The 25,305-nt window shown below is 44.2% G+C and overlaps 1 protein-coding gene across 5 annotated transcripts in view; it reads right to left on the minus strand.

Annotated features, from left to right (window-relative positions):
* The window catches only part of STAG2 (stromal antigen 2), a 182,683-nt gene that overhangs the window by 3,396 nt on the left and 153,982 nt on the right, over positions 1-25,305 (minus strand). For 4 of the 5 annotated variants that reach the window (XM_037908707.2, XM_043522951.1, XM_043522950.1 and 1 more), the window contains 5 exons: positions 23,528-23,733; positions 22,857-23,046; positions 22,657-22,770; positions 7,832-7,958; positions 2,183-2,260 (listed from right to left, as the gene is read on the minus strand). In XM_037908707.2, coding sequence (XP_037764635.1) covers positions 2,183-2,260; positions 7,832-7,958; positions 22,657-22,770; positions 22,857-23,046; positions 23,528-23,733 — 715 coding nt within the window. The remainder of the gene's footprint in view (positions 1-2,182; positions 2,261-7,831; positions 7,959-22,656; positions 22,771-22,856; positions 23,047-23,527; positions 23,734-25,305) is intronic. The other variant, XM_037908708.2, reaches the window with a different exon arrangement.

A 25,305-nucleotide genomic window follows, 5' to 3' on the forward strand; every position in this document is an offset into this window, starting at 1 on the left:
TAAAATTAAACAGCATAACTGGCTTAGTTTTTTTAAATACTGAGTGATACAATTCCTGAATGATGTTTTTATATGGATTAATCATTGAAATATTTGAAATAAGTAGTTCAAGACAGATTTTTCATCTTTAAATTTAAGCAGATAAATGAATGTGCATGACGAAATGAATTAGACTTGGAATATGCTCTGGATGCATGCACTTGCAGTACTGTAATTTATCATCTGCTGCCATCATGTGGTAATGCTGATAAACTGCTAGTATAGATGCATCTTTAAATTTAAGCTCTATTTAAGGTGAAAATCCCAGGCAAAAGTATATGCTCTGTGTGAGTGTTTTAGTAGGAATGGGGTAAAAGGATGGGGCAGGTGGCAGCGAAGGAACAGAAGTGAGCCTATGGTAAAGATGTAAGCTATGATTTAAGGTTTGAGGTCAGAACCATCAGACTGGAAATGTATAATGGCCCTGGATTCAGAGGAACAAACCCTGTGTCAGATGAAATTGGTGACTGGTCTGAACACCATTAACATTTTAGTAAGATGAAAAAGATGTTTACAACAGTTCCACTACCTACAATTAATGGAAACGCATTATATTTTACATTTGAAATAAAGCTTAGTAGGTGGTTGGTGTTCCCCACAGGTGTTATCTGAGGAGAGCACAAAAATCCTATTAAAAAAGCCTACGTAGTACAAATCCTTGTATGACTTCCTGCTAACAGAACATGCCTGCTAATATGGTATGTATGTGAGCCAGATAAATGGATGGCTTTGGGGCGGGCGGCTTGGGAAGGTGGGGGTTTAAAACTTAATGGAACTTATATAAAACTTAAAAAAAAAATAATGGAATTTATATTATGTGTCCTTCCACGAAATAAACCCCGCCCCTTTATAATTTTGACTATATGTATGTCAAATGATTTTTTCCTAATTTTGTTTTTCTTCCTCATGCCCCCACGAAGGTTTCTTGGACCCACAGAACATCTCCTGTTTCCCCCCTTTCCTACCAGAGCCTGGCTGTTTGGGTGCTGCAGCTTGTTATTCTCAATGTCATTTTGTAATACTAAGAGAACGCTGAAAATGGCTAAAAATGACAGCTGGTTCTGAGAGAGAAGGGAAAAGGATGTTTACAGCTGTTTGCTTTCAGAATTTTTCTCCCCATTTCTGCTGCCTTCCATCCAGACAGCAGCAGGACTTCAAAGGAAAACTGCCATTTCCCCTTCCCAGCCACTGTGCTCAGCAGCATTAGAGAAGTAACCAGGCTACTTTTAACTGGACGTTCCTGATAAAAGGAGCTGGATTAAAGGTTCCTGGTTCAGCCTGTTGACCTATGACGACAAGTTTGTATGGAGGCTGGAGACAGCAGAGAAAGTGGGTGAGGGAAGGGAAAAATAGTTGTTCAAGTAGGAATCACAGGCTTTAGTGGCCTGTGCAGCTAACGCTTTCAATAAGAAAAAGAGAATGCCTCTGCCCACTACAGATAATAGGGGAAACGTATTTAAACATGTTTCAGAGTAGCAGCCGTGTTAGTCTGTATCTGCAAAGAGAAAAGGAGGACTTGTGGCACCTTAGAGTTTCTAAGGTGCCACAAGTTCTCCTTTTCTCTTTGCATATTTAAACATTTCTCCCATATTTAAATTCTGTAACCTATGTAGCACAAACGATGTAAGGGATACATATTTTGATTGGTGAGGAGACCCCCAGCCAACCACTGCTGAGAACTGGCTGTGAAATTACCTGAATGACTCATTCAGCCAGAACAGGGATCTTTGCCTTAGAGTCCAGTCACACAGTAGATAATATATACTTTCCACATTAGTAAGTGGCCTCTTTTCATTTTGTTTTTGACTTAACCATAGGGAATTACACTCAGAACATGGAAAATCAGAAATTTGGAAATACCTTAGTATCAACAGTGTGTGGTATTTATTATCCTTACTTAGAAATTCAAGAATATTGTTCACATTAATTACTTTTCCTGTGATGAAAAAAAGCCACTACCAATATCATATGAAATATCTTATATTACATAGTTTTGTCAAAATAATCACAAAGTAGTCCTTAGTATTTGATTAAGTTGCCACAATCTTGGGTATTCCTTTCCAACTACACATCCAGTTTTATTATATATTTAATCTTACAATAAAAATTCTTTTTAGTTCCCCCCTCTTTTGACTAAACCTACTGATTCGTCCATGATTGAAGCAGGGTCAAAGAAATCTGGTTTTAGCTCCGTTCTCTCTCTCCTGTTCTTTGATGGTGGCTAAAAAAAAAGCAAGCAAACAAACTGTCACCAAAATGTTAATAGTAAGTTACGTTAAAGGTACAGGGAAAAAAAAGAAACACTTATTTTGAGCACAGATGATATTCATACTTTAAAAGGGTAAAAATGTATTCTTTGATAAAAACTAATTTTTATTCCTGCATAACTTTCTTTTTTACTTTTTGTATGACTGTTTGAACAAGTAGTATATTAAGTGCCAAGTATTATTTTAAAACATATGCAAACTCAACAAAATAAACTTCAAGAAATAAAAGGTTACTTTAACTGGAATTCTTGGAGAGGCATGGTCCCTATGGGTCATCACACTGGGGTGCGCATGCACTGTGTGCGCCCAGGATTGGAAAGTCTTCAACAGCAACATCTGTTGGTTCGCGTCTCCACTTCCTCATGCTCCCAACCCAGGACATAAAGGGTTGCATGGACCAACCACTTCACTAGTTCTGGACTATCATGAATCACAAGATGACCCTAGCAGAGGAGAAGTAGGGTGGGTTGTGACTAACCACAGGGACCACACATCTCGGACAACTCCAGCTACTGTTAAGTAACTTTCCTTTCTTCTTCACCTGCTGGTCCCTATGGATATTCACTGCTGGTGACCCCCAAGCAGTGCTCATTGAGGAGGAAGGTATGAGGAAGTATGCTGTACAAAAGGAGGCGTCTCCAGCCGAAATTTGAACAATAGTATGCCTGGTGAAGGTGTGTATGAAACCACATGTAGCTGCTCTATATATTTCCAAGGGGGATATTCCCTGTAAGAAGGCTACCAATGCTAATTGGGCTCTCATAAAATGGGCCCCAACAGTTTGAGGAGATGGGGTTTTCATAAGATTATAGCAACGGGCATGCTATGGAAATCCATAGGAAATCCATGGAGCCTTTGGGAGCCCCTTTATTCTTTCAGCAACATTAGTGAACAACCTTGTAGACTTCTGAAAGGGTGCCAGTTCTGTGCAAGTAGAAGACTAGAGCCCTGCACACATCTGGGGAAGGGAGTCTTGTCTTCTCCAAACTGTTGTGAGATGTAGGGTAAAATACCAGAAGGTGAAAATTCTGGTTAAGGGGAAACCCGGAATGCACTTTAGATATGAACTTTGTAGTTGCAAAGAAACCCTGCCCTTGTGAAAAACCGTGTAAGGTGGTTCTGCAACAAGGGCCCCAAGCTCCCCAACCCTTCTACCAGAAATAACTGCCATCAAGAAGGAGTACAGGAGGAAACAGGAGGCTATTGGTTCCAACAGTGGTCTCAGAAGAGAAGAAAGGACCAGGTTCAGATCCCAGGTAGGATCCAGTTTTAAAACTGTAGGGAATGTCCCTACGATGCCCTTCAGAACCTTTGCAGTAGTGGGATGGATAAAGACCAAGCAGTCCTCTAGGGGAGGGAAAACATTGATAGCTGCCAAATGTACCTATATGGAGTCAAGAGACAAGACTTCTGCAGTGAAAAAAAAGATATTCCAGTCTGAGGAGGATTCCCGATGCCTCCAGAAGTAAGTGGTGCTGCTGGTGTCAAAGGGAGAATTGGTGCCATTTAGCGGAACAGTGTTTCCCCACAAAGGGTCTCCTCAAGCATGCTCTCTGTTTTCACTGTCCATCCAAAAACATACCAGATGCAGGGAAGCTGAGTTGGGGTGATTCATCCTGGCCCTGTTCTGGGACAGCAGGTTCAGGAATGGTTGTAGGTGGATGCACATATGGGGAAGAGAGCTGTAGGATGGTGGTGAAGCAGAAATGCTTTGGCTACCAAAAAATTATCAGGATCGCTGTTGCCCAGTTGAGCTCAATGTTCCTGAGTACAAGAGGCAACAGGGGAATGGGAGTGAAGGCATACATCAGTGGATCTGACCATTCCACCAGGAAGATGGCCCATCTGGAGTTGAGGTCTTGGGTAGTGTGGGAGCAGTGTGCTGGGTGCTCCTTGTTCTGTTAGTTGCAAAAAAGATCCCAAGATGAGACTCCCCCTCCCCCCTTCTCCTGCCCTACTACTGAAAGATGTGTTGCACTATAAATTGATAGAGTTCCCACTCGTGATCTGTATGGAAATGCCTGCTGGGGCTGTCTGACAGGAAATTCATTACCCCTGGAACATGTGCTGCCAGGAGTGTGATCTGATGCCTGATGCACCAATTCCAGGGCTAGACTGCTTCTCTGCAGAGTGGGGTAGGTCTCGCTCCTCCCTGCTTCTTCATATAGTAGATGGGGATGCTATTGTCTGTTCTTGACCTGCATGCATGAGATCCAAAAAACGGCTAGAAATGTCTTGCATGCTTTGTGAACCGCCCAAAGCGCAAATAGGTTGATTAGTAGTCTGGATTGGTATGGGGACCAGGAAACTTGGGCTATCTCATTGTCGAGATGCACTCCCTATCCCAGTAGGGAAGCATCCATGATGAGTGTCTTTGTAGATCATGTGGGAACAAAAGCCACACACACACACACACACACACACACACACACACACAGTTTTCCCATCAAGCGAGCAATGTCAACATGCCCTGTGGAAAATAAACTTTCTTGTCCAAAGGATCACTGTTCTGGGCATAGACAATCTGTAGCCAGATTTGAAGGTGTCATAAGTGCAGCCATTTGCATGGGATGACACAGGCGCACGCTGCCTTGTGGCCTAACAGGACTAAGCAGGATCAGACTGTAATCTGAGGGCTGAGATGAGGCAGCCAATGAGATTCCTCCTGGCACGGAATCAGTCCTGAAATAAATAGGAGCTGCCCCGATGAACTGTATGGTTTATGTGGATATTAAATTTACTTGAAAATAAAAAAAGAACAGGAGTACTTGTGACACATTAGAGACTAACTAATTTATCTGAGCATAAGCTTTCGTGGGCTACAGCCCACTTCATTGGATGCATGCAGTGGAAAATACAGTAGGAAGATTTTATATACATAGAGAACATGAAACAATGGATGTTACCATACACACTATAATGAGAGTGATCAGTTAAGGTGAGCTATTACCAGCAGGAGAGAAAACAAAAAACCTTTTGTAGTGATAATCAAGATGGGCCATTTCCAGCAGTTGAAGAGGAACCATAGGGGGGAAAAATAAACAAGGGGAAATAGGTTTACTTTGTGTAATGACCCATCCACTCCCAGTCTTTATTCAAGCCTTAATTTAATGGTGTCCAGTTTGCAAATTAATTCCAATTCAGCAGTCTCTCGCTGGAGTCTGTTTTGGAAGTTTTTTTGTTGTGATATTGCGACTTTTAGGTCTGTAATCGAGTGACCAGAGAGATTCAAGTTTTCTCTGACTGGTTTTTGAATGTTATAATTCTTGACATCTGATTTGTGTCCATTATTATTTTATGTAGAGACTGTCCGGTTTGGCCAACGTACATGGCAGAGGGACATGTAACGCACAGTCTCTACGTAAAAAAATAAATGGACACAAATCAGATGTCAAGAATTATAACATCTGATGAAGTGGGCTGTAACCCACGAAAGCTAATGCTCAAATAAACTGGTCAGTCTCTAAGGTGCCACAAGTACTCCTGTTCTTCCTGCGGATACAGATTAACAGGGCTGCTACTCTGAAACCTGTCATTAAATTTACTTGGTGTCCCAAGGACGATTTGAAGTGCAGCAGTGGTTGCTGCGTACTTCCTAGCACGGCTGACTATGAACAGCCAATCATTCAGAAAGGAAAATATTGGTCCACCTTGCCTGCGAAGGTAAGCGGCCACAACTGCAAGCATTTTGTAAAGACCCTTGGGGCTACTGAGAGGCCAACAGGGAGCACTGTGTATTGAAAATGTTGTTAAATGTGGCTAAAGAGATTGCTACCCTCAAAGGGAAGGTCCTCAATGGTAGTTTGGACTGCTCTGGGAACCCTGAAGCCATAAACCCCTCTCATGACTACCGAAATAGCAAAGGAATGTGATGCTGTGTCCAGTATATCAAGGGATTCCATCATCCAGGATGGCCTGGAAGTGAGGCCTATATTCCAGAGGCAGTTTGTTCACAAAGTCAAATAGCTTGTTTAATTCAAGTTGTCATATCTGGACATCAACATATGGTAATTTGCTATCTGGAATGCTAAACTGTTCAATGAGAAAAATCTTACTCTGAAAAGGGCGAGCTGCTTTGCATCTTTGTCCAGGGGAGTGGACTTGGGCTGGTGTAGCTGGCTTTGGTCTGTGACAGCCTGGACCACCAAGGAGTTTGGATTCAGCTGAGAACAAGTATTCTGCTGCCTTGGGGGAAACAAACTATTGTTTCTCAGTCCTCTTTGGGGTTGGGTCACATGTGGCAGGGGTGTTCCAAACCACTCTGGAGAGAGTCACAGCCAGGAGTATGTCTAGGAACTCCTGGGTCAGATCTTGGACCTCCTCTAGCAGAACCTGACAAGTGTCTGATTCTCCTGAGACGGTCCTGGTACTGCTTAAAGTTGTCCATTAGTGATAGAGACGCTGGTGATACTCCCTCATCTGGAGAGGACAAAGAAAGCACTGCTGGTGGATCTGATGTTAGTAGCTATTCCTCCTTCATAGACTGTTCCAGTGGAGCCTCTGGTTCAAGTGGATGGTGCAGGTGGAAGAGTCAAGGAAGACCTCTTTTTAGAGGATTTAAGAAATATGTCCCTCTTCTTGCAGGGATTGTGTCCTTATCTTCCCCATGCTTCTGCTGCATGGAGTCCTTATGCTTGCTGAAGGACTCCAATCCATTCAGAGCAGGTGCAGAGGGTATGGAGGGCTGCCCAGAGGCTCCAGATGGGTTGATGTGGGGAGGAAGGGCTCAGGCAGGGCCTCATGGAGATCTCTATAAGGTACCTCAGGAGCCTGAACTCATGAGATTGTCTGGTACACGGAAGGAAAACACAGAAGATGCCACATTTCGAAGGAATGTTTGCTTCTCCGAGACAATACTGATGGTCTTGTGCAGGTTACTCACCAGGATAATCTGGGGACATTCCACTCAAGGCTTGAAGCCTGGAACTTTGGACATAATAGGTGCCTGAAACAGTGAAGGAACTACGGGGGGTGGGGGGGTGAAAGGGACCCACATTATCGCCAACTCAATATCCAAAAGTTTAACCACTATTTATATTTACAGGTATGATGAAGGAGAACACTAAAGAGGAGAAACAGACCCTGGAAATTCTGTCCCACACTGTAAGTGGTAGAAAAGGGAACTGGAGAGGCAGTCTATTTCACCCTTAAGGCCCTCAGTTGAGAGCATGAGAAGGTGTAGGGGCAGACCAACAGACACTGTCATTGAAGAGTTTCTGGTCCTGGCCACTAGGAATGTCTGTGCTCTCCATACTGAATACCCACAGGAACCGCAACGTGAAGAGGAACTTTGAATAATAAAAAAGGAACTGTGCTGCTAATATCTTTACATTAAAAAAAAACAAACAAAAAACCCACCTGCCAAAACTGTTAAAACGACCTTCAGGTTTTTTTTTAAAAAACATGACCACTAATTGCTCTGTGATGCAAAGAAAATAAGTTTATTTAAGAAGAATCACTGGCTTTAACTAGTGTTGAAATAATAGCAGGCTTAAATTAAAAAAAAAAAATCAAAATTTTCTTACCAAGTCTATGTCCATGGTGTCAAAATCCATGCCTTCATTTAGGTCTTCGATTCGCCCTTCTGATGACATCATCACATCTTCAACAATCGGCTCCTCATCATCTTCCATTAGGCTTGTACCACGCCGACTGAAGAAATTAGAAGAAAAAGATTTATTTAGTACTAAAACTGAGCTACTAAAAATAAAAAATAAAAACATATTAGAAAACCCTGGAGTCTACTACAGAACTGAATATGAATTATAATTGTAATAAAGAGTGATGGAACTAAAGAAAGGAAGTGAGAGTTTGGTTGTTGTCACTGAATCTGAACAACATAAAACAGGCCCAGCCCATGTAAAAAAGCTCTCTTTTGTATTTCATATGAAGAGAGGAGACTGGGAACAACAACAAGATTTGCTGTACACCATCATTTTCCTCAGCACTATTGGTGTGTGGACATAACAAATCTCAGAAAATATCAGACTCATGGTCAATTTATGACTCAAAAGAATGATAGTTGTTACTCTTTTCACAGTCTGAGGTGCTTTAATTGACCGGATTGTTTCATTTGGATCTGAGATCTTAATGAATTCCAACTTTTGTTTACTTTAGCGCATAAAGGAACAAAACCACCTTCTCCAAGGGCAAGTCTGCTTGAGATAGTCTGAGGATTTTCTCCCTCAGGAAGGACCAGAGACTAGATACTCAGTTCTTTTGAGCTCTCCAGCTGAAAGTGGTTGAAAAAGAGCCACTCTGTGACAGATGAAGAATCTGTATGCAGGCCCACCTTGGACATCTTTCCATTACACAAAGGGCACCATTTACAGCCAGTTACCTTATCAACCATCCTTTTGGTACCAAATGGCAATGCTAACAGCAATACCCATCATACTGAGAGACTGAAATAAAGTTTAATTAAAAAAAGAAAATCATGGAAAAGCACATCTAGAAACACTAAGATCACAAGAGCGAAGAACAGCTTACAGAAAGTAGCTGGAGGAAGAGAAGGGTACTCACCCTGTGCAATAACTGAGGTTCTTCGAGATACTGCTGTAGATGCAGCAGTGCCCCCTGGGATTGGAGATCTTCATCAGCAGTGCCCATTGGACTGCACATGTGCATCTCCCCATCTTTCCCCATGAGTGGCATGTATATATAGCGCTAGGTAGTCCAACCCCCCACCAGTTCTTTCTCTACCAGAGAGCTTATCTTTCAGCTCTGAAGAAGAGGGGAGGAGGATGAGTAGTGGAGCACCCAGATGGACACATATCTCAAAGAACCTCAGTTACTGCACAGGGTGAGTAACCTTCGTTTCATCTTCAAGTGATGTTCCTATGGGTGCTCCATTGTAAGTGACTATAAAGGAGTACCCCTAGTTGGAAGGCTGGAGCTTCAGAGCAGCATTTACTGTAGATGATAGGACAGTGTGTCTGAGTAGCGCATCTGATACTGTGTCATGAGTAACTGCATAGTGATGGCTAGAAGCGTCCATGGATGCCCATGTGGCCACTTTGCAAATGTCAGCAATTGGGACATTGTTGAGAACGGCAATCGAGGTGGGAAGAGAGCGGGTGAAATGTGCTCTAGTTTCAGGAAGCGGCTGTCAATTGTATAGTTGGTAGGACAGGTGTATATACTGTGAGATCCACTTGGAAAGGCGTTGCTTAGAAACAGTTGCACCTTTGATCTTTTGGTCGTTGATAAGAATAAGCGTGGTGACCATCTGAAAGGCTTAGTTCTGTCCAAATAAAGGGCTAATGCTTGTCTGATCTCCAGGGTATGTAATGCCACTTCCTCCTGTTTGCTGTGTAGTTTTAGAAAGAAGCAGAAAAGGTGGATAGGTTGGTTTAGGTAGAAAAAGGATTGTATGTTGGGTAAAAATTTGGGATGTTGTCATAACGTAACTTTGTCTTTATGAAAAATCATGTGCAAGGGGTATGCCACAAGTGCACCAATTTCACCGAGCTGACAGGCAGAGGTGATAGCGATAAGAAATACTGTTTTTGTGGATAAGTGAACATAAGAGCACATCACCACTGGTTTGAATGGTGGTCTATTAAGAGAACATAAGAAGAGCTGGAGTAGGATCACGTATGTGAGAGTAAAAATTTTGGAGGCCTTTCAGGAATATTTTTATGAGTGGGTGAATGAACAAGGAGCGGCTGTCTACACTGGGAGGAAAGGCCATAATGGCAGCCAAGCGTACACAAATGGAGCTGACGGATAACCCTGATCTTTTAAGGTGTAAAATGTAGTCCAAGATGAGTGATAATGGAGCACTCACTGCCTTGACATAATTGGTGGCACACCAGGATTGGAATCTAAGTCCATTTTTGGAGATAAGCGTGACTAGTTGTCTCACATCTGCCATTCAAGAGCACTTGTTTAACTGCCTCTGAACAGGTCATCTCCAAATCCTGGAACCATGGAGGAGGAGCCATGCCTTCAGGTGGAGTAGCTGTGGATTGGGATGGAGGATTCAACCTGCATCCTGTAAGAGGAGTTGTGGAGTCTGTTGCAGAGTGATTGGAAGGCATAAAGTCATGCAAATAAGTTAAGTCTACCAAATCTGTCATGGTCATGTTGGAGTTATAAGGATGACTTGAGCTCAATCCTTTTGGATCTTTTGGAGTACTCTAAACAGAAGGAAAAAGGAAGGAAAGGCCTAGAACAGCGGCACATCCCATGTGAGGAGGAATGAATCGCCCAGGAATCCATGGCTTAGGCCTGGTCTTGAGCAAAACTGAGAACACTGGGCATTCTCCGCTGTAGCAGAGATCTATGGTGGAAAATCCCTAGTGACTGAAGATGAAGGGCCCATGTATCCAGCTCCCACTTGTGGTCTTGGGAGACTCTCATGCAAAGTGAATCCGCTGTGGTGCTCTGGTGTCCAGGGAGGTATGCAGCTAAGATGCTGATGTCGTGTTGGATATGACCGTTCCATAATTTCAGTGTTTCAGAGCATAGGAAGTGGGACCTTGCTCTGCTTTGGATGATGCTTGTTGACAGAACGGGACCCCAAAGCAAATGTTTTTGAGTTGTGTGCACCAAAGTAGTGAGTTCTTGACCTTGATAGGCATGGTTAGAAGCTTGTGAAGGCTGTGTCTGTGAGGTACATACAATGTACGTGGCCATGCTTGCAGACAGTGCATGTGTAACCTTGCATAGTTTACTATCAAAAGTGGCTGCTGCCATGTGGCTGAGTACCTGGAGACATGTCTTGGCTGAGATCTGAGGGCAAGTTCTCACTGTGGATACGAGATCGACTACTGATGAAAATCTGTGAGGCAGGAGGAAGCATCTGGCTTTTATGGCGTCCAACTATGCCCCAATAAATTCCAGGTGTTGCACCGGTGTCACCGTAGATTTCTCCAGGCTTATGCAAAGGCCAAGGCTTGAGAAAAGGTCTATTGGTATGAAAGGCATCAGGTTCAGATGAGGCCTTGAGGAGACAGGTGTCTAAGTATGGAAATATGATGATGTCCTGTTTGCACAGGTAGGCGGCCACTATCACCGCGACTTTGAAGAACACTAAGGGGGCTGCAGAAAGTCCCAAGGGCAGTACTTTGTATCAATAGCGATTGGTCCCCAGGACGAATCAGAAGAATGGTCTGTGAGCAGGGTGTATTGGGATGTGCATGCATCCAATTAAGTGAGCTGTAGCTCACGAAAGCTTATGCTCAAATAAATTGGTTAGTCTCTAAGGTGCCACAAGTCCTCCTTTTCTTTTTGCGGATACAGACTAACAAGGCTGCTACTCTGAAACCTGTCAAATATTTCACAGTTACAAACAACCTCCATTCCAGAGTTGTTTGTAACTCTGCAGCTCTACTGTATCTTGGAATAATTAACATAATTGTATTTGGCCAAGAGAGCCTCATAGTTGGAGATGCAGAATTGGAGCAAGGCAGATGAATAAGCCTTGCAGCCGAATAGGTACATTCTAGGGCTCTCAAGAGACTTAAAAAATTAATCGTGATTAATCACATGATTAATACGCTGTTAAATAATTATAGAATGCTATTTATTAAAACAGTTTTGGATGTTTTCTACATTTTCATATATATTGATTTCAATTACAACACAGAATACAAAGTATTCAGTGCCCACTATTTTTTATTTGCACTCTAAAAAACCAAAGTAATAGTATTTTTCAGTTCACCTAATACAAGTACTGTAGTGCAATCTCTTTGATTATCAAAGTTGAACTTACAAATGTAGAATTATGTACAAAAAAACACTGCATTCAAAAATAAAGCAATGTAAAACTTTAGAGCCTACAAGTCCACTCAGTGCTGCTACTTGTTCAGCCAATTGCTAAGACAAACAAGTTTCTTTACGTTTGCAGAAGATAATGCTGCCTGCTTCTTGTTTACGATATTACCTGAAAGTGAGAACAGGCGTCGTGTGGCACTGTTGTAGCTGGCGTGGCAAAATATTTATGTACCAGATGCACTAAAGATTCATACGTCCCTTCATGCTTCAACCACCATTCCAAAGGACATGCGTCCATGCTGATAACGGGTTCTGCTTGATAACCATCCAAAGCAGTACCGACTGATGCATGTTCATTTTCATCATCTGAGTCAAATGCCACCAGCAAAAAACTGATTTTCTTTTTTGGTGGTTCAAGTTCTGTAGTTTACGCATCATAGTGTTGCTCTTTTAAGACTCCTGAAAGCATCTCTCCACCTTGTCCCTCAGATTTTGGAAGGCACTACAGATTCTTAAACCTCACATTGGTACCTTCTTGCATTTTGTCAAATTTGCAGTGAAAGTGTTCTTAAAAGAACAACATGCGCTGGGTCAACATTCAAGACTAATATAACATGAAATATATCGTAGAATGCAGGTAAAACAGAGCAGGAGACATACAATTCTCCTCCAAAGAGTTCAGCCACAAATTTAATTAACACATTTTTTTAACGAGCATCAGCAGCATGGAAGCATGTCCTCTGGAATGATGGCCAAAGCATGAAGGGGCATATGAATGTTTAGCATATCTGGCACGAAAAATACCTTGCAATGCCAGCTACAAAAGTGCTACGTGAATGCATGTTCTCACTTTCAGGTGACACTGCAAACAAGAAGCGGGCAGCATTATCTCCCATAAATGTAAACAAACTTGTTTGCCGTAGGCTCAAAAGTTTTCCATTGTTTTGTTTGAGTGCAGTTACGTAACAAACAAAAAAAAAAATCTACGTTTTTAAGTTGAACTTTCACCATAAAGAGTTTGCATTACAATACTTGTATGAGGTGAACTGAAAAATACTATTTCTTTTGTTTGCCATTTTTATAGTGCAAATATTTGTAATAAAAAAACAACAATATAAAAGGAGCACTGTCTACTTTGTATACTCTGTTGTAATCAAAATCAATATATTTGAAAACATAGAAAAAACATCCAAAATATTTAATAAATTTCAATTGATATTTTATTGTTGAACAGCGCGATTAAACCTGTGATTAATAACGATTAATTTTTTGTTGAGTTAATCACATGAGTTAACTGTGATTAATCAACAGCCCTTAGTGCAGTCGCTTCCAATCCTAGTCATAAGGCGTGTCCCTTTTTGTGCACAGCATTGAAAACTAGGGTATTTAGAGTGGGGTGACAAAAAGAAATTCCATGTCCTTAGTGGGGGCGTAATATTTCTTGTTTGCCCGCTTGTAGGTTGGTGGGATGAATGCTGGGGTCTGCCAGAGCACCTCGGCCAGGTTGAGACGGCCTCATTGACAGGGAGGGCTATTTTGGACGATGAAGATACATGCAGGATGTCGAGCAGTTTGTGCTGCTATTCTTTCACTTCCTCCAAAGGAACCTGGAGGGAGTCTGCTATCCTGCAAAACAGCTCCTGAAAGTGTTTAAAGTCGTCTGCTGATGTAGGGAGTGGGAAGTAAGAAAAGGAGTAGCAGTATAACCTCCTCCTCCTGTTTTTCTTCCATGTCTGCTATTGGGAGTGTCTTGGTCTCTGGTGGTCAAGAGACGGATGGGGATGGCGAATGTGTATGCCTCCAGCTTTACTCTACGGGAGGATTCCCAAACTGTGATCTGTACATGGCCCACGGATCCCAGTATGGCCAATGCGTAGGGAATGGCATGTGGAGTTGCATCCATGGCATTCCGTACCAGGGCCCTGGTTCGGTTCGCAGATCATAAGGATGTGTAGCTAATGTGTTTTGTGCCTGTCCTGAATGTAAGGGGCAGGGGTAGTTCTCTTCCTCGGCGGGGAAGAGCAGTGCCATTCTCAGAGGGGAAAGGAAGTAGTTCTGTGACTCTGGAGAAGAGGATGGAGGCAGAAGGGGCTCATGTCTAAGTAATGGTGACTCAGGAAGGTCGGATATGAGCAGGTCCTTGGGATATCTGAATTCCTGGAGAGGAGGGAGGAGCACCATTGACACCAATGGATGCATCAGTACAGAGGGAGAGGTGCATTCTCTTGAGCAGTCAGCAGATGGAGTCGAGGTCTTGCGTGGTGCTGAGGGTTTGCATGGTGCCGAGGGTGTCATTGGTGCCAGAGAGCGCACTGGTGCAGAGCTTGGTTGGTGCTGCATGTACAGAGTTGCTAGTGGTTTCATCGGTACCATGGAGCCTGAAGTTTATTTGATCGGGGTGTCCGTTTTTGAAGGTCTTGTGCCACAGTCCCCGGTGCCCAGAGACGGTGCCATCGCCTGCAGGTCCGCCCGTTTAGGCTCTTTAGCTGTGGTACCAGAGGTACTCAGATGGTCCCTGGAACTATGTCTCATCCCCAAAGATGTGAAAGCTACTGACCTCATAGGGAATGGTGTTCTGGCGGGCGGTTTGTCAGAGGGTGATGAGGTAGCTCATTTCTTCCCGTCAGCATGGAAAAAAAAACAGTTACTTACCTTTCATAACTGTTGTTCTTTGAGATGTGTTGCTCATGTCCATCCCATGCTAGGTGTGTGCATGCTGCAAGTGCTGTTGCTGGAGATATTTCCCTTAGTATTATCCATCGAGACAGTTCTAGCACCCTCTGGAGCCATGTGCATGTATGCGCTAGCATAAGGGGAGGGCACCACTGGCACCACACCCTCCCACTTCCTTCGTGATGGTTAACTCTGACAAAGGGATTGGAGGGTGGGTCATGGAATGGACATGAGTAATATCTAGAACAACAATAGTTATGAAAGGTTAATAACCATTTTTAATTCTTCAAGTGCTTGCTAGGTCACTCACAAGCAGTACCCTAGGAGGTGGGCTTGGAGTTCATGGACATGCTGATCGTAACACCGCTCTCCCAAAACTAGCATCGTCTTGGGCCTGTTGGGTGATGGAATAAGTAAAATGCGAAGGTATGAACCGATGACCAGGTTCAACTCTGCAGATATCCTGAATTGGTACCTGCATGAGAAATGCTGCTGACAAAGCCTGGGCTTTTGTGGGCACGATGGCTGGAGGGGGAACGTTTGCCTGTTCGTAGCAAGCCGAATACAGGCAATTATCCAGGAGAAGATTCTTTGGGTTGATACTGGGAACACTCTCATCCTTTTTGCTACTGCCACGAAGAGTCGCATGGATTTGCGGGAGGGCTTAGTCCTCTCAATATAAAAGGTGAGGGCCTGCCTAACGTTCAATGTATGAAGTTGTCATTCCTCTGAGCTTTTGTCAGGTTTGGGGAAGAAGATGGTTAGAAAAATAATCTGGTTGTTGTGGAATTGTGACTCCGGCAGGAAGGCTGGATGGGGGCGCAGTTGGACCTTGTCCTTGAAGAACACCCTGTAAGGAGGTTCTGATGTAAGGGCCCTGATCTCAGAGACTCTTCTGGCCAAGATGATCACCAGGAAGGTGACCTTCCAGGAGAGAAGTAGTAGGGAGCATGATGCTAACAGCTCAAAGAGAGGGCCTGTAAGCCTTGACAGAACCAGGTTTAAGTCCCATGTGGAGCTGGGGTTCGGTTCGCGAATGTGAGAATAGAGTCTTTCCAACCCCTTGAGAAACAGAACTGTCATATTATGAGAGAACACTGATCTGTCATTCACGGAGAGGGGTAGGAGGGGGTGGAAGGCTGAGTCGGCTGTCAGATGAACCTTAATAGATGAGTGCGCCAGACCTTGCTGCTTTGGGTGGAGCAGGCAGTCCAGGATAGACAGAAGAGAAATTCTAGATGGAGAGAGATCCCGTTCAGAAGCCCCAACAAGTGAAACATTTCCACTTGGCCAAGTAGATAGTAGAAAGCCTTATACCAGGGCTACCTAGCAAGACCTGTTGAACCTATGCTGTGGAGGCCTGTTCTTCAGGGTTCAGCCATGCAGCATCCATGCATTTAGGTGCAGGGAGGTGAGTTTCGGGTAAAGAAGCCGGCCATGGTCTTGTGAAATCAAGTCAGGGTGGAGCTGCCACTGAGAGGTCCAGAATGTGCTGAACCAAAGCTGGCATGGCCACATTGGTGCTATTAGCATAACCCTTGCCTCGTCCCATTTGAGTTTTAGGAGAACACTGTGAACCCCAAGGGGATCAGTGGAAAGGGGTACAGCAGATGGTTTGCCCATGAGAGCACGAAGGCATCAGAGAGGGAGCCTGTGCTGTGCCCGCACAGTGAACAGAACTGATGACATTTCCTGTTCTGATTGGTGGCAAACAGGTCCTCCTAAGGAGGCTCCCACCTCTGGAAGATGACACTGATGACCTCCAGGTGAAGGGACAACTCGTGGTGAGAGGAAAAGGACCTGCTGAAGTGATCTGCCAATACGTTCCACGCTCCTGGGGCATGAGACGCCTCGAGATGGAGTGTGTTGCACAAAAGTCCCATAGAGTGATGGCCTCCTGACACAGGGTGGATGATTGGGCCCCTCCTTGCTTGTTGATATAAAACATGGCTGCTGTATTGTGAATCAGGACTTGCCTGAGACCTAGGGAAGGAACACTTGACAAGCCAGGTGCATAGCCCTGAGCTCCCTGATGTTTATGTGCAGGGAGAGTTCTTCCTGGGACCAGAGACCCTGACTCCTGAGGTTGTTCAGGTGGGCTCCCCACCCTAGGGACTAAAGACACCGACAGCTGTGGGGCACCCTCATCATTACCAAGCTTGTCTCCTTCCACCAGGCCAGGGAGGCGAGGACCAGGGGAGGGATCATAAGTACGGAGTCCAGGAGATGTCTTCTCAAGGAGTACACTAACACTAGCCACAGTTGGAGGGGCCTGATGCACACTCTTGCCTATTGGACCACGTAAGAGCAAGCTTCCATGTGACCTAGTGGCTTGAGACATACTAGAGCTTTCGTGACTGGGTGGGCCATATCCTTGGATATCAGGTTTGCCACGGTCTGGAATCAGGCCTCTGGCAGGAAGGCCCTGGTCTTGGTCAAGTCAAGAACAGCCCCCATAAATTCTATTCTCTGAACTGGGACAAGAGTTAACTTCTGCTCGTTTATAAGAAGGCACAGCTCCCTGAAAGTGGTTTGGACCATGCTGATGCTGTCTTGCACTTGAGTCTGTGACAGACCTTTGATCAGCCAGTCGCTGAGGTACAGGTAAACCTGAACACCTCACTACCTGAGGAAGGCTGTTAGAACTGCCATCCACTTCACAAAAACCCTCGGGGCTACTGATTGGCCAAAGGAAAGAGTGGTGAATTGGTAGTGGCAATGACCCTCTACAAACCTGAAAGATAAAACCATGGAAGATAAAAATCTGGAATTATTCATCCTTTAAATCGAAGGTGGCGTATAAGTTTCCTAGGTCCAGGGGGGAAATGTGATGATCCAGGGAGATCACGCAAAACCTCAGAGCTTGTCTACACTACCACTTACGTTGATGTAACTTAAGTCACTCAAGGGTGTGAAAAAGCCAACCCCCTGAGCGACGCAAGTTACATCAACTTAAAGCAGTGTCCACAGTGTGCTATGTTGGCAGGAGACACTCTCCGCCAACACAGCTTCCACCTCTCGTTTAGGTGGAGTAATTATGCTGACGGGAAAGCACTCTCTTGTCAGTATAGCATGTCTTCACCACATGTGCAGCTGTGTCAATGTAGTGCGGTAGTGTAGACTAGCCCTCAGTTTCTTGAGATATGTACTGAAGTGACGCAGGTCCAGGATGGGTCAGAGTCCCCCTTTTGCCTTTGGGATTAGGAAATATTGGAAATAAAAGTTCCCTCTCAAGTCCGGAGGAACTTTTTCCACAGCCCCCATACACAGGAGGTACTGCTCCTACTGGACAAGGAGCTGCTCGTGAGAACGGTCCCTGAAGGAGCAGAGGAATGGGTGGATAAAAAATGAAGGGTATGAATGTCACTGTGCTCAGGACCCACTGGTCTGATGTTATGGATGCCCAAGCTGGGCTGAAGAGTGACAGTCCAAAAATAAAGGGGGGAGGAGGGAGATAGATCTGAACTGGTGACTGGTACAGTGTCCTCAGGTGCACCTTCAAAAGGCCTGCTTGGGCCCACCGGAGTATCTCTGGGGCCCTGATTGAGAGGCTGAGGTAGAAGAAGGGGCTGGTGCTGTTTACCTCTGCCTTTTCTTTTGTAGGCCTCCTGTCTTGGGAGGTCCTGAGAACCAAGGCTGCTGCTAGGGTGTGAATTGTTTTCTGGAGACAGATGGAGTGTACCGCCCTAAGGATCGTAGTGTGCCCCTTGAGCCTTCAGTCTGAAGTCTCATGTCCATCTGCTCAGAGAAAAGAGAGGAGCCTTCCAACGGGAGGTCCTGGACTGACTGTTGGACCTCCTGGGGAAGGCCAAAGGACTGGAGTCAGGAACAGCATCTCACGGTGATTGATGAGGCTACCGTCCGGGCTGCTGAGTTAGCAGCATCCAGAGCCACCTGGACAGAGATCTTGGCCACATTCTTACCTTCCTTTAGGAGGGCTGCACACTCCTGCCTTGCCTCTTGAAGCAGGGAGTCATTGAACTTAGACAGGAGTCCCAGTGATTAAAATTGTATCTCCCCAGCAGAATTTGCTGACTGGCGATACACAGCTGGAGGCTACCTGTGAAATAAACCTCTCTTCCTAAAGGGTCCCGTTTCTTAGTGTCTTTCTGTTTCGGTGTAGCACTTGACTGGGCCTGCCTGTCCCTTTTGTTAGCAGCAGATACCACCAGGGACCCCAGGGAAGGGTGCGAGTACAGATAGTTGAACCTGCTCACTGGCACATAATACTTCTTCTCTACCCTCTTTGAAGTGAGGGCCAGAGAAGGAGTCTGCCACAGGGCCTGGCCTGATCCCATTACTGCCTCACTGATGCGCAGGGCTACTTTGGATGGAGCTGCTGCAGCCAGGACCTCAATAAGACTGTGTGATGTCTCTTTGAGCGCCAAGCCTAGGTTTGAGGCGACCCACTTCAGAAGGTCATGTTGGGACCTGAAATTGTCCTGGGGAAGTAGACTGCTGGGACCCGCAACGACCTCATAGGGGGAGGACAAGGAGGCGTCCTGCACCAGAAGTGGGGCTCCTCCTTCTCCCTCTGCCCCAACTATGTCCACTGGAAGCATGTCCTGGACTTTGGTACTGGGGTTGGTGCTGGAGTCTGGATCTGGTGCTGAGTGTGAAGAAGAGATACCCTGTCTCCCAGAGACCACCAAGTAGGAGCGGTGGGAGTCAAACCCCAAGAGTTCTAGTCGGGCCACTGCACTGGCCAGTGATTGCTGGCCAGTGTCCACCATGAAGCTCCGGGGAGTGGGGAGCTGAGTGCCGATGGTGGGCTTTTTTCGGTATACAGGGGAAGACTATTCTTCTGTCGGCAACCATGGTGGAGCATTACCCACTTCTGCTTCCATACGGTGCCAGGATTCTGGGGACTGGTGGTGTGCCAGGGAATGGGATGCCAGGATCGGGTAGGGCTTGCCCCTGGGTGGTACCGGAGGACCTGGTGTTGGAAAGGTGCCTGACGCACCGTTTGCCCTCCTGGTTCTGGAAGCAAGAGATAGTAGGTTCCCCAGTAGGGCTGGATGGACTGGAAGAGAGAGAAGGTTCCTTGCCACCTGATAAGCCTCAATGGTTAACAGCACTGTCAGTCCACTGGTACTGTGGTGACTCCGTGGTGTCAGTGGAGGGTCCCACACCAGACTCATCTCTCTTGGTGGAGTCGAGGGTGCAGACACACGTCCAGGGGTAGAAGAGTGGCCCAGTGCGGGTCTCACTCTGTCTCCCCGCTTGTTTCTCCTCTTCTGCACCGGCAAGCATGCTCTCTCAGGGTGCTGCTTTTTGTGCTTCTTCCATGGCACTGGGGATGAAGAACAGTGCTTGGAAGCGCCTGGTGCCGAGAGAGCACTTTGCACTGACACCGAAGTGCTCGGTGGCAAATCGGACTCGCTCGGCTCTGAGACAGGCTTGAGGGTGGCTTCCATGAGGATAGCCTTTAGTTTGACGTCCTATTCCTTCTTCTTAATGTGGGGTCTGAAGTCTCACCAGATTTTACACTTGTTCTTAATGTGAGTTTCCCCCAAGCACTTTAAGCAACTCAAGTGCAGGTCACTCACAGGCATAGGTTTTCCACAAGAGGCACAAAACTTGAAACCTGGGGCATGCCCAGCCCCTGGGACAAAAAATGCTTTGATGGTAAGAACTTCATACACTAACTATATAACTATCACTTTCAAAAACTATATACGTTAAACTATTAAAACTATGAACGGAGAAGGAGTCCAAAACCACTGGGAAGAGCCTAGCCAAAGCAAGGAGGTAAGACGGAATTGAGAGAGTGTGGGGCTGGCAGCACCCCTTACACCAACACACGTGCTTGGCTCCAGAGAGTGCTGGAGCTGGCCCAATGGACACCACTAAGAGAAAAATCTCCAGCAACAGTACACGCGGCAAGCACATACCTAGCATGGAATGGACATGAGCAAGCACTCAAAGAAGAAAAGACTTCTTCTTAGAAGAATGTGGTGGAATGAGGTTGGTGGACGACCTAGCGGCGTGCGAGTGCCATATGAGGGAAGTGTCCAGACCATGGTCTGATGCTAGATGCAATGATCTCTCCAGAAGAAGTCACAGCCAAATGTCTCAGTCTTTTCTGGTCCTGGCAGTCAGGTTCTGGCAATGGGTACACTTCTGTGGGATGTGTCCCTCACCTAAGCAGTGGATGTGGGTGACTGTTTGCTTACCGGGAATGCCTCCCAGCAGGAAACACACCTCTTAAACCTAGGAGATCCAGGTACAAGGATGAGGAAGAAAGCTTCCCAGTCAGGAAGGGTGGGAAGCAGGAAAATGAAATCCTAAGTTATGAATTAATGGGGCGGGTAAGAGGAAGGAAAAATGATAAAGAAAAGAACTAACTACTAAACTACACTTAATCTAACAGGTAAGGCATTATCTAACAGCTCAAAGGATAGAAGGGCTGTGCTTCGGATTCTATCCCAGACCAAAGGCATTTGAGAAGGAACTGGGGGGTAGCTGGACTGCACAGTGCTATACACACAGACATGCCACTCAGAGCGAGACAGGGAGGCGTGCATGTGTGGTCCAACGGGCACTGCTAATGAAGATCTCTAATCCCAGGCGCAGGGAGTGCTGCCGCACCTACAGTGTAGCACCCACAGGGACATCTCTCGAAGAAGGAATCACTCTTGGTTCAACTAGACAGCCTGGTAGATAGAAGGAACTGAGAGGCGGGTCAAAGCCATGGATCCTTTTATATGCTTGGGTCCAAATGTTCAGAGCCATGAGAGAGCCTGGTCCCAAAGGGCAAAGCTTTCTAGCATGTTCTGGTAATGATATGGATGTGAAGGTGCTTCCCCAAGACATGGATCGCTACTGGCAATTCTTGAACCTACCCTTACAAAAACTCCTGCCCACTTTCCCAATCCACTACAAATCATCGGCCCAAGAAAGCAGCACTGGTGCCGCAGAATGCACTGTGATGCTGACGTTACACCCATCTCTGACAACAGCCTATATGAGTGTGGGGTACTGCGTGTTTTCCCTCCCTGCCCAACAAAAATGAGTTAAATTTTTAACATTCTTAATTTAAAAAAATTAAAAAATATATGTTTTTATTTTGCAAAATTATGCAATTGTTAAAAATATTAATTTCCCTGTAACTTGTCTTAAACCATCCCCATAAGAGCTAGCTCTTGCAATTGACTTTACCAGGATAATAGTAGTTCTGACTCAGTTGTGTCACTCAGCGAGTGACAACCAGATGATTGGTCATGGGCATGCCTAACGTGGGAGACACTGTTTATTAATTTATAATGTGTTAAATTCTATTGTTAGTTTTGTTATTTGGAGCAACTAGGCAATGTTTTACAGTTCTCCTTTTATTAGATTGGTGTAAGTAAGGACAACCATGAGTACATACCACTGGACTTCTTGGACTAAACAACTTCTCTGAACTTTAAATGTTTGTTTTTCAGCAGTCACAAAAATTAAACATGATCTTGGAATCAAGACTTCAGAGCAAAAGTTATTTCTTCTACACATATAAAACTCTTATTTTAAAAATCTTTTTACTCAAAAAGATATTGCATTCAAAGTGTATTCTCAAGTACAATTCAATACAGTATACCAAAATTTGCCAGTGCTAACAGTTAATTTAGCATCAGATTCAAGTTCACATTTGTATCAAATTCATGTCATGCTAAAAGACATGGTATTACTTTAAACCTTTGGAATCTATATGAAAAAATAAAAATAGTAAGAAACGAAGCAGCTTAACTTGCTTAGTCATATAAGCTAAGTTAATTTTATTGTCTTAGTTTCATTTCTATTTTACCATTGCTTCCATCTCTAGGCATTTCTAAGATGCCAATTGCCAAGATATCAAGGCAACTCAAAAACAGTAAAATTCAGAAAGTGTAACAGGGGAGACTATATAGATATATATAGTCTATGAAGCCATGCACAAGAAAAAAAAATTGTAAACCTTTAACTCAGTCTTACTCACATGGCATGCTGCAAGTTAGTTCTCAGTTTGACATAGTTCATCGCTGCCCTCTCCTGCTGTTGCCTAGCTGCTTCTTCTTGTTGTCTTTGAGCCAACATCCACGTTACTTGCGTGCTTAAAAAAAATTATTCTCCTTTAAATGTGAACTGGTTTCATATTTGAACAGTAATACAATGTACATGTTAGTTGTCTCTACATACTTGTAATCAAGTGGAGCTTGATGGTGTTCAGGCTGCATTGGATACACACCCATGTAACTTTCTTCAGGTCGCAACCGCTTAGGCTCCCTCATGATTGTAGAAGTGAGTTGTGGCGTTTGCATCATGACTGGTGTGTGCATTGTCTGCTCCCTGTTCAACCACATGCTGTCACTACTACTGCTTTCTTCAGCTGAAAGTGAAGAATAATATCAGCATATATTTTTCACACCAATTTAAAATCAAATTATTTAAATATGACAAATATAGAGTGATATATCTTTCAAGCATATGTATAGATGTCCACTGTGGATCAATAATAAAGTTCTTACCTTTTAAGAATCTGCAGAGTAAAATGTACTCAAGAATGCCTTGGCACAACTGACCATTGCATAAATTATTTTAAATACCTTCCCACTAAAAGCACATTGTTTTTTCCTTTACTTTATCTGTGTGCCCATGTCTTATCATTCAGACTTCCTATTAAGGGTAGCATTGCAAGAAATGTATATACACAAAATTAGGTTGTAAAGATACAGAAAGGACAAAGATACTCTTATCAATCTGACAAATATGAAAACTCTCAAGGTCAGATCCCCAGCTTGTGTAAACGAGGTTGGCTTCATTAACTTCTAAAAATGTCAATATATTTTATACTAAGAAAAAATTCACACCTTCAGGTATTTTCCGCTTCCCTGTTGCTGGTTTTGTTTTCTTATTCCTTACTGTAGAACCTCGACTGCTGATTCCGCTAATGACTGACATAGTATCATCATCACCTCCAGCTAGTAAGGAGTTCCTATAAGACATGAGAGGAAGCCACACATCTTCTCTTCGTAGAGACATCTGAAAGGTCATGAACTTCTCCAAGTAAACATACCTTTAAAAAAAGTAATGATTATAAATGTGCAGCATATATTAAGACATTCCTATATTTTAAAAAATGTAAGCTTATTTGATTACTCAAAAACTTGCATCATAATATCATCTTCATTCCTAATTTCAAATACTTTTATAATCTAATTAAAAAGAAGTCTTGCCAACAGCAAACTCAACAAGATGTCTAGACTTGCTCATCCACCTTCGTGTAAAAACAACAAATAAATAGTTTGCCTTGTTGTGATCACACTTGTTTGCCCCAGTCTAAAGTTACTCATGGCGTATCAAAAATTCCATTTTAGAGATTATATACACATTTAGTACATGAATAAATGAAGGTTACTTGTAACTTGGCATATTCAGACTTATGGATAATGTGCCAACTGGTGCAGCCTAACAATCTCTAAGCAGTGCCTGTTAGCGGGTGCATGTGTGCTCTATTACCCCTCCAATCCGTGTTCACAAACATTCTGAGGGTGAGAAGCTATGTAAGTGGGTGATGTGCCCTCTACCATCTCAATTCCTTCTACCACTGACCCAAAGAAACCAAGATTGGACTCTGAGAAGGAGGGGAAGTTGGGCGGGAAGTATGAATATACAGAGTCATCTTGAAGAACTCAAGTTACAAGTACGAATACTTCATTTATTCATGTCTTAAATGCTTATATAATCTGCAAAATGGAACCTTTGGTATTCCACTTTGCTTTGATGAAGCCTTGGACCTGAATGACTTCCTCTTTTGTTGAAACTGCAAGGAAGAAGCTGTTTGCTGGTGTTGCTGCCATCTTTGAGTTGAAAGATACAATGAAGATTGAGGATAAAATTGCATCTGGTAGTGAAAAGGAGTATGTGGTCTCTCCTTCTAGCAGTGAAAAACAAAACAAGCAAATGAGCAGTAGATTTAGTCTTAACTTTTCCAAAAGCTTGTCCTCCTTGTTACTGAAAAGAGCATCACTCTCAAAGGCAAGATCCCAAATCTTAAACCTAGTGTCCATGGTCACCAACAGACCAGGGATGTCTTCTCAAAGTAACAGCAGATGCTAAGACTCTGGCCGAAGAATCAAAAATATCAAAAGAAGCCCTGAGAACATGCTTTGCCACATTATGTCCCTCTCCCAAGATAGCACTGGCCAATCTCCTCTGTTCATCTGATAACTCTTGCACAAAGGTAGCTATTTTCTCCTACAGACAGAATTTATATAGTGGGACATTGCCACGGGGTAATTAGAGTCTCTAATACCTAGAGATTAAGAAGAAAAAAATTCTTTTCAGGGCATCCAACTTCTTCCCTCTTTATCTGTGCGGGTTGAATGAGCTTGACCAGACCTAAATATATTACTCGCTACTGCAACCACCAAAGAATGTGGCAAGGGAAAAATATGAAAACACAAAAACCTCTCACATGGGATTCGATACAGTTCATCTGCCTTCTTAGAAATGGGCAGACAGGAAGCAGGGGTAACACAAACTGCTTTAGCAGGTTGCAAGAGACTATCCAAAATGGAGGTACAAACTGCCTGAAGGGCTGAGGAAACCAAGAGTTGGGGGGCATAAACTTGGAGGGCTCAGATCT

This window comes from Chelonia mydas, chromosome 9 (genome assembly GCF_015237465.2).
Source record: "Chelonia mydas isolate rCheMyd1 chromosome 9, rCheMyd1.pri.v2, whole genome shotgun sequence".
Taxonomy (NCBI): Eukaryota; Metazoa; Chordata; order Testudines; family Cheloniidae; genus Chelonia; species Chelonia mydas.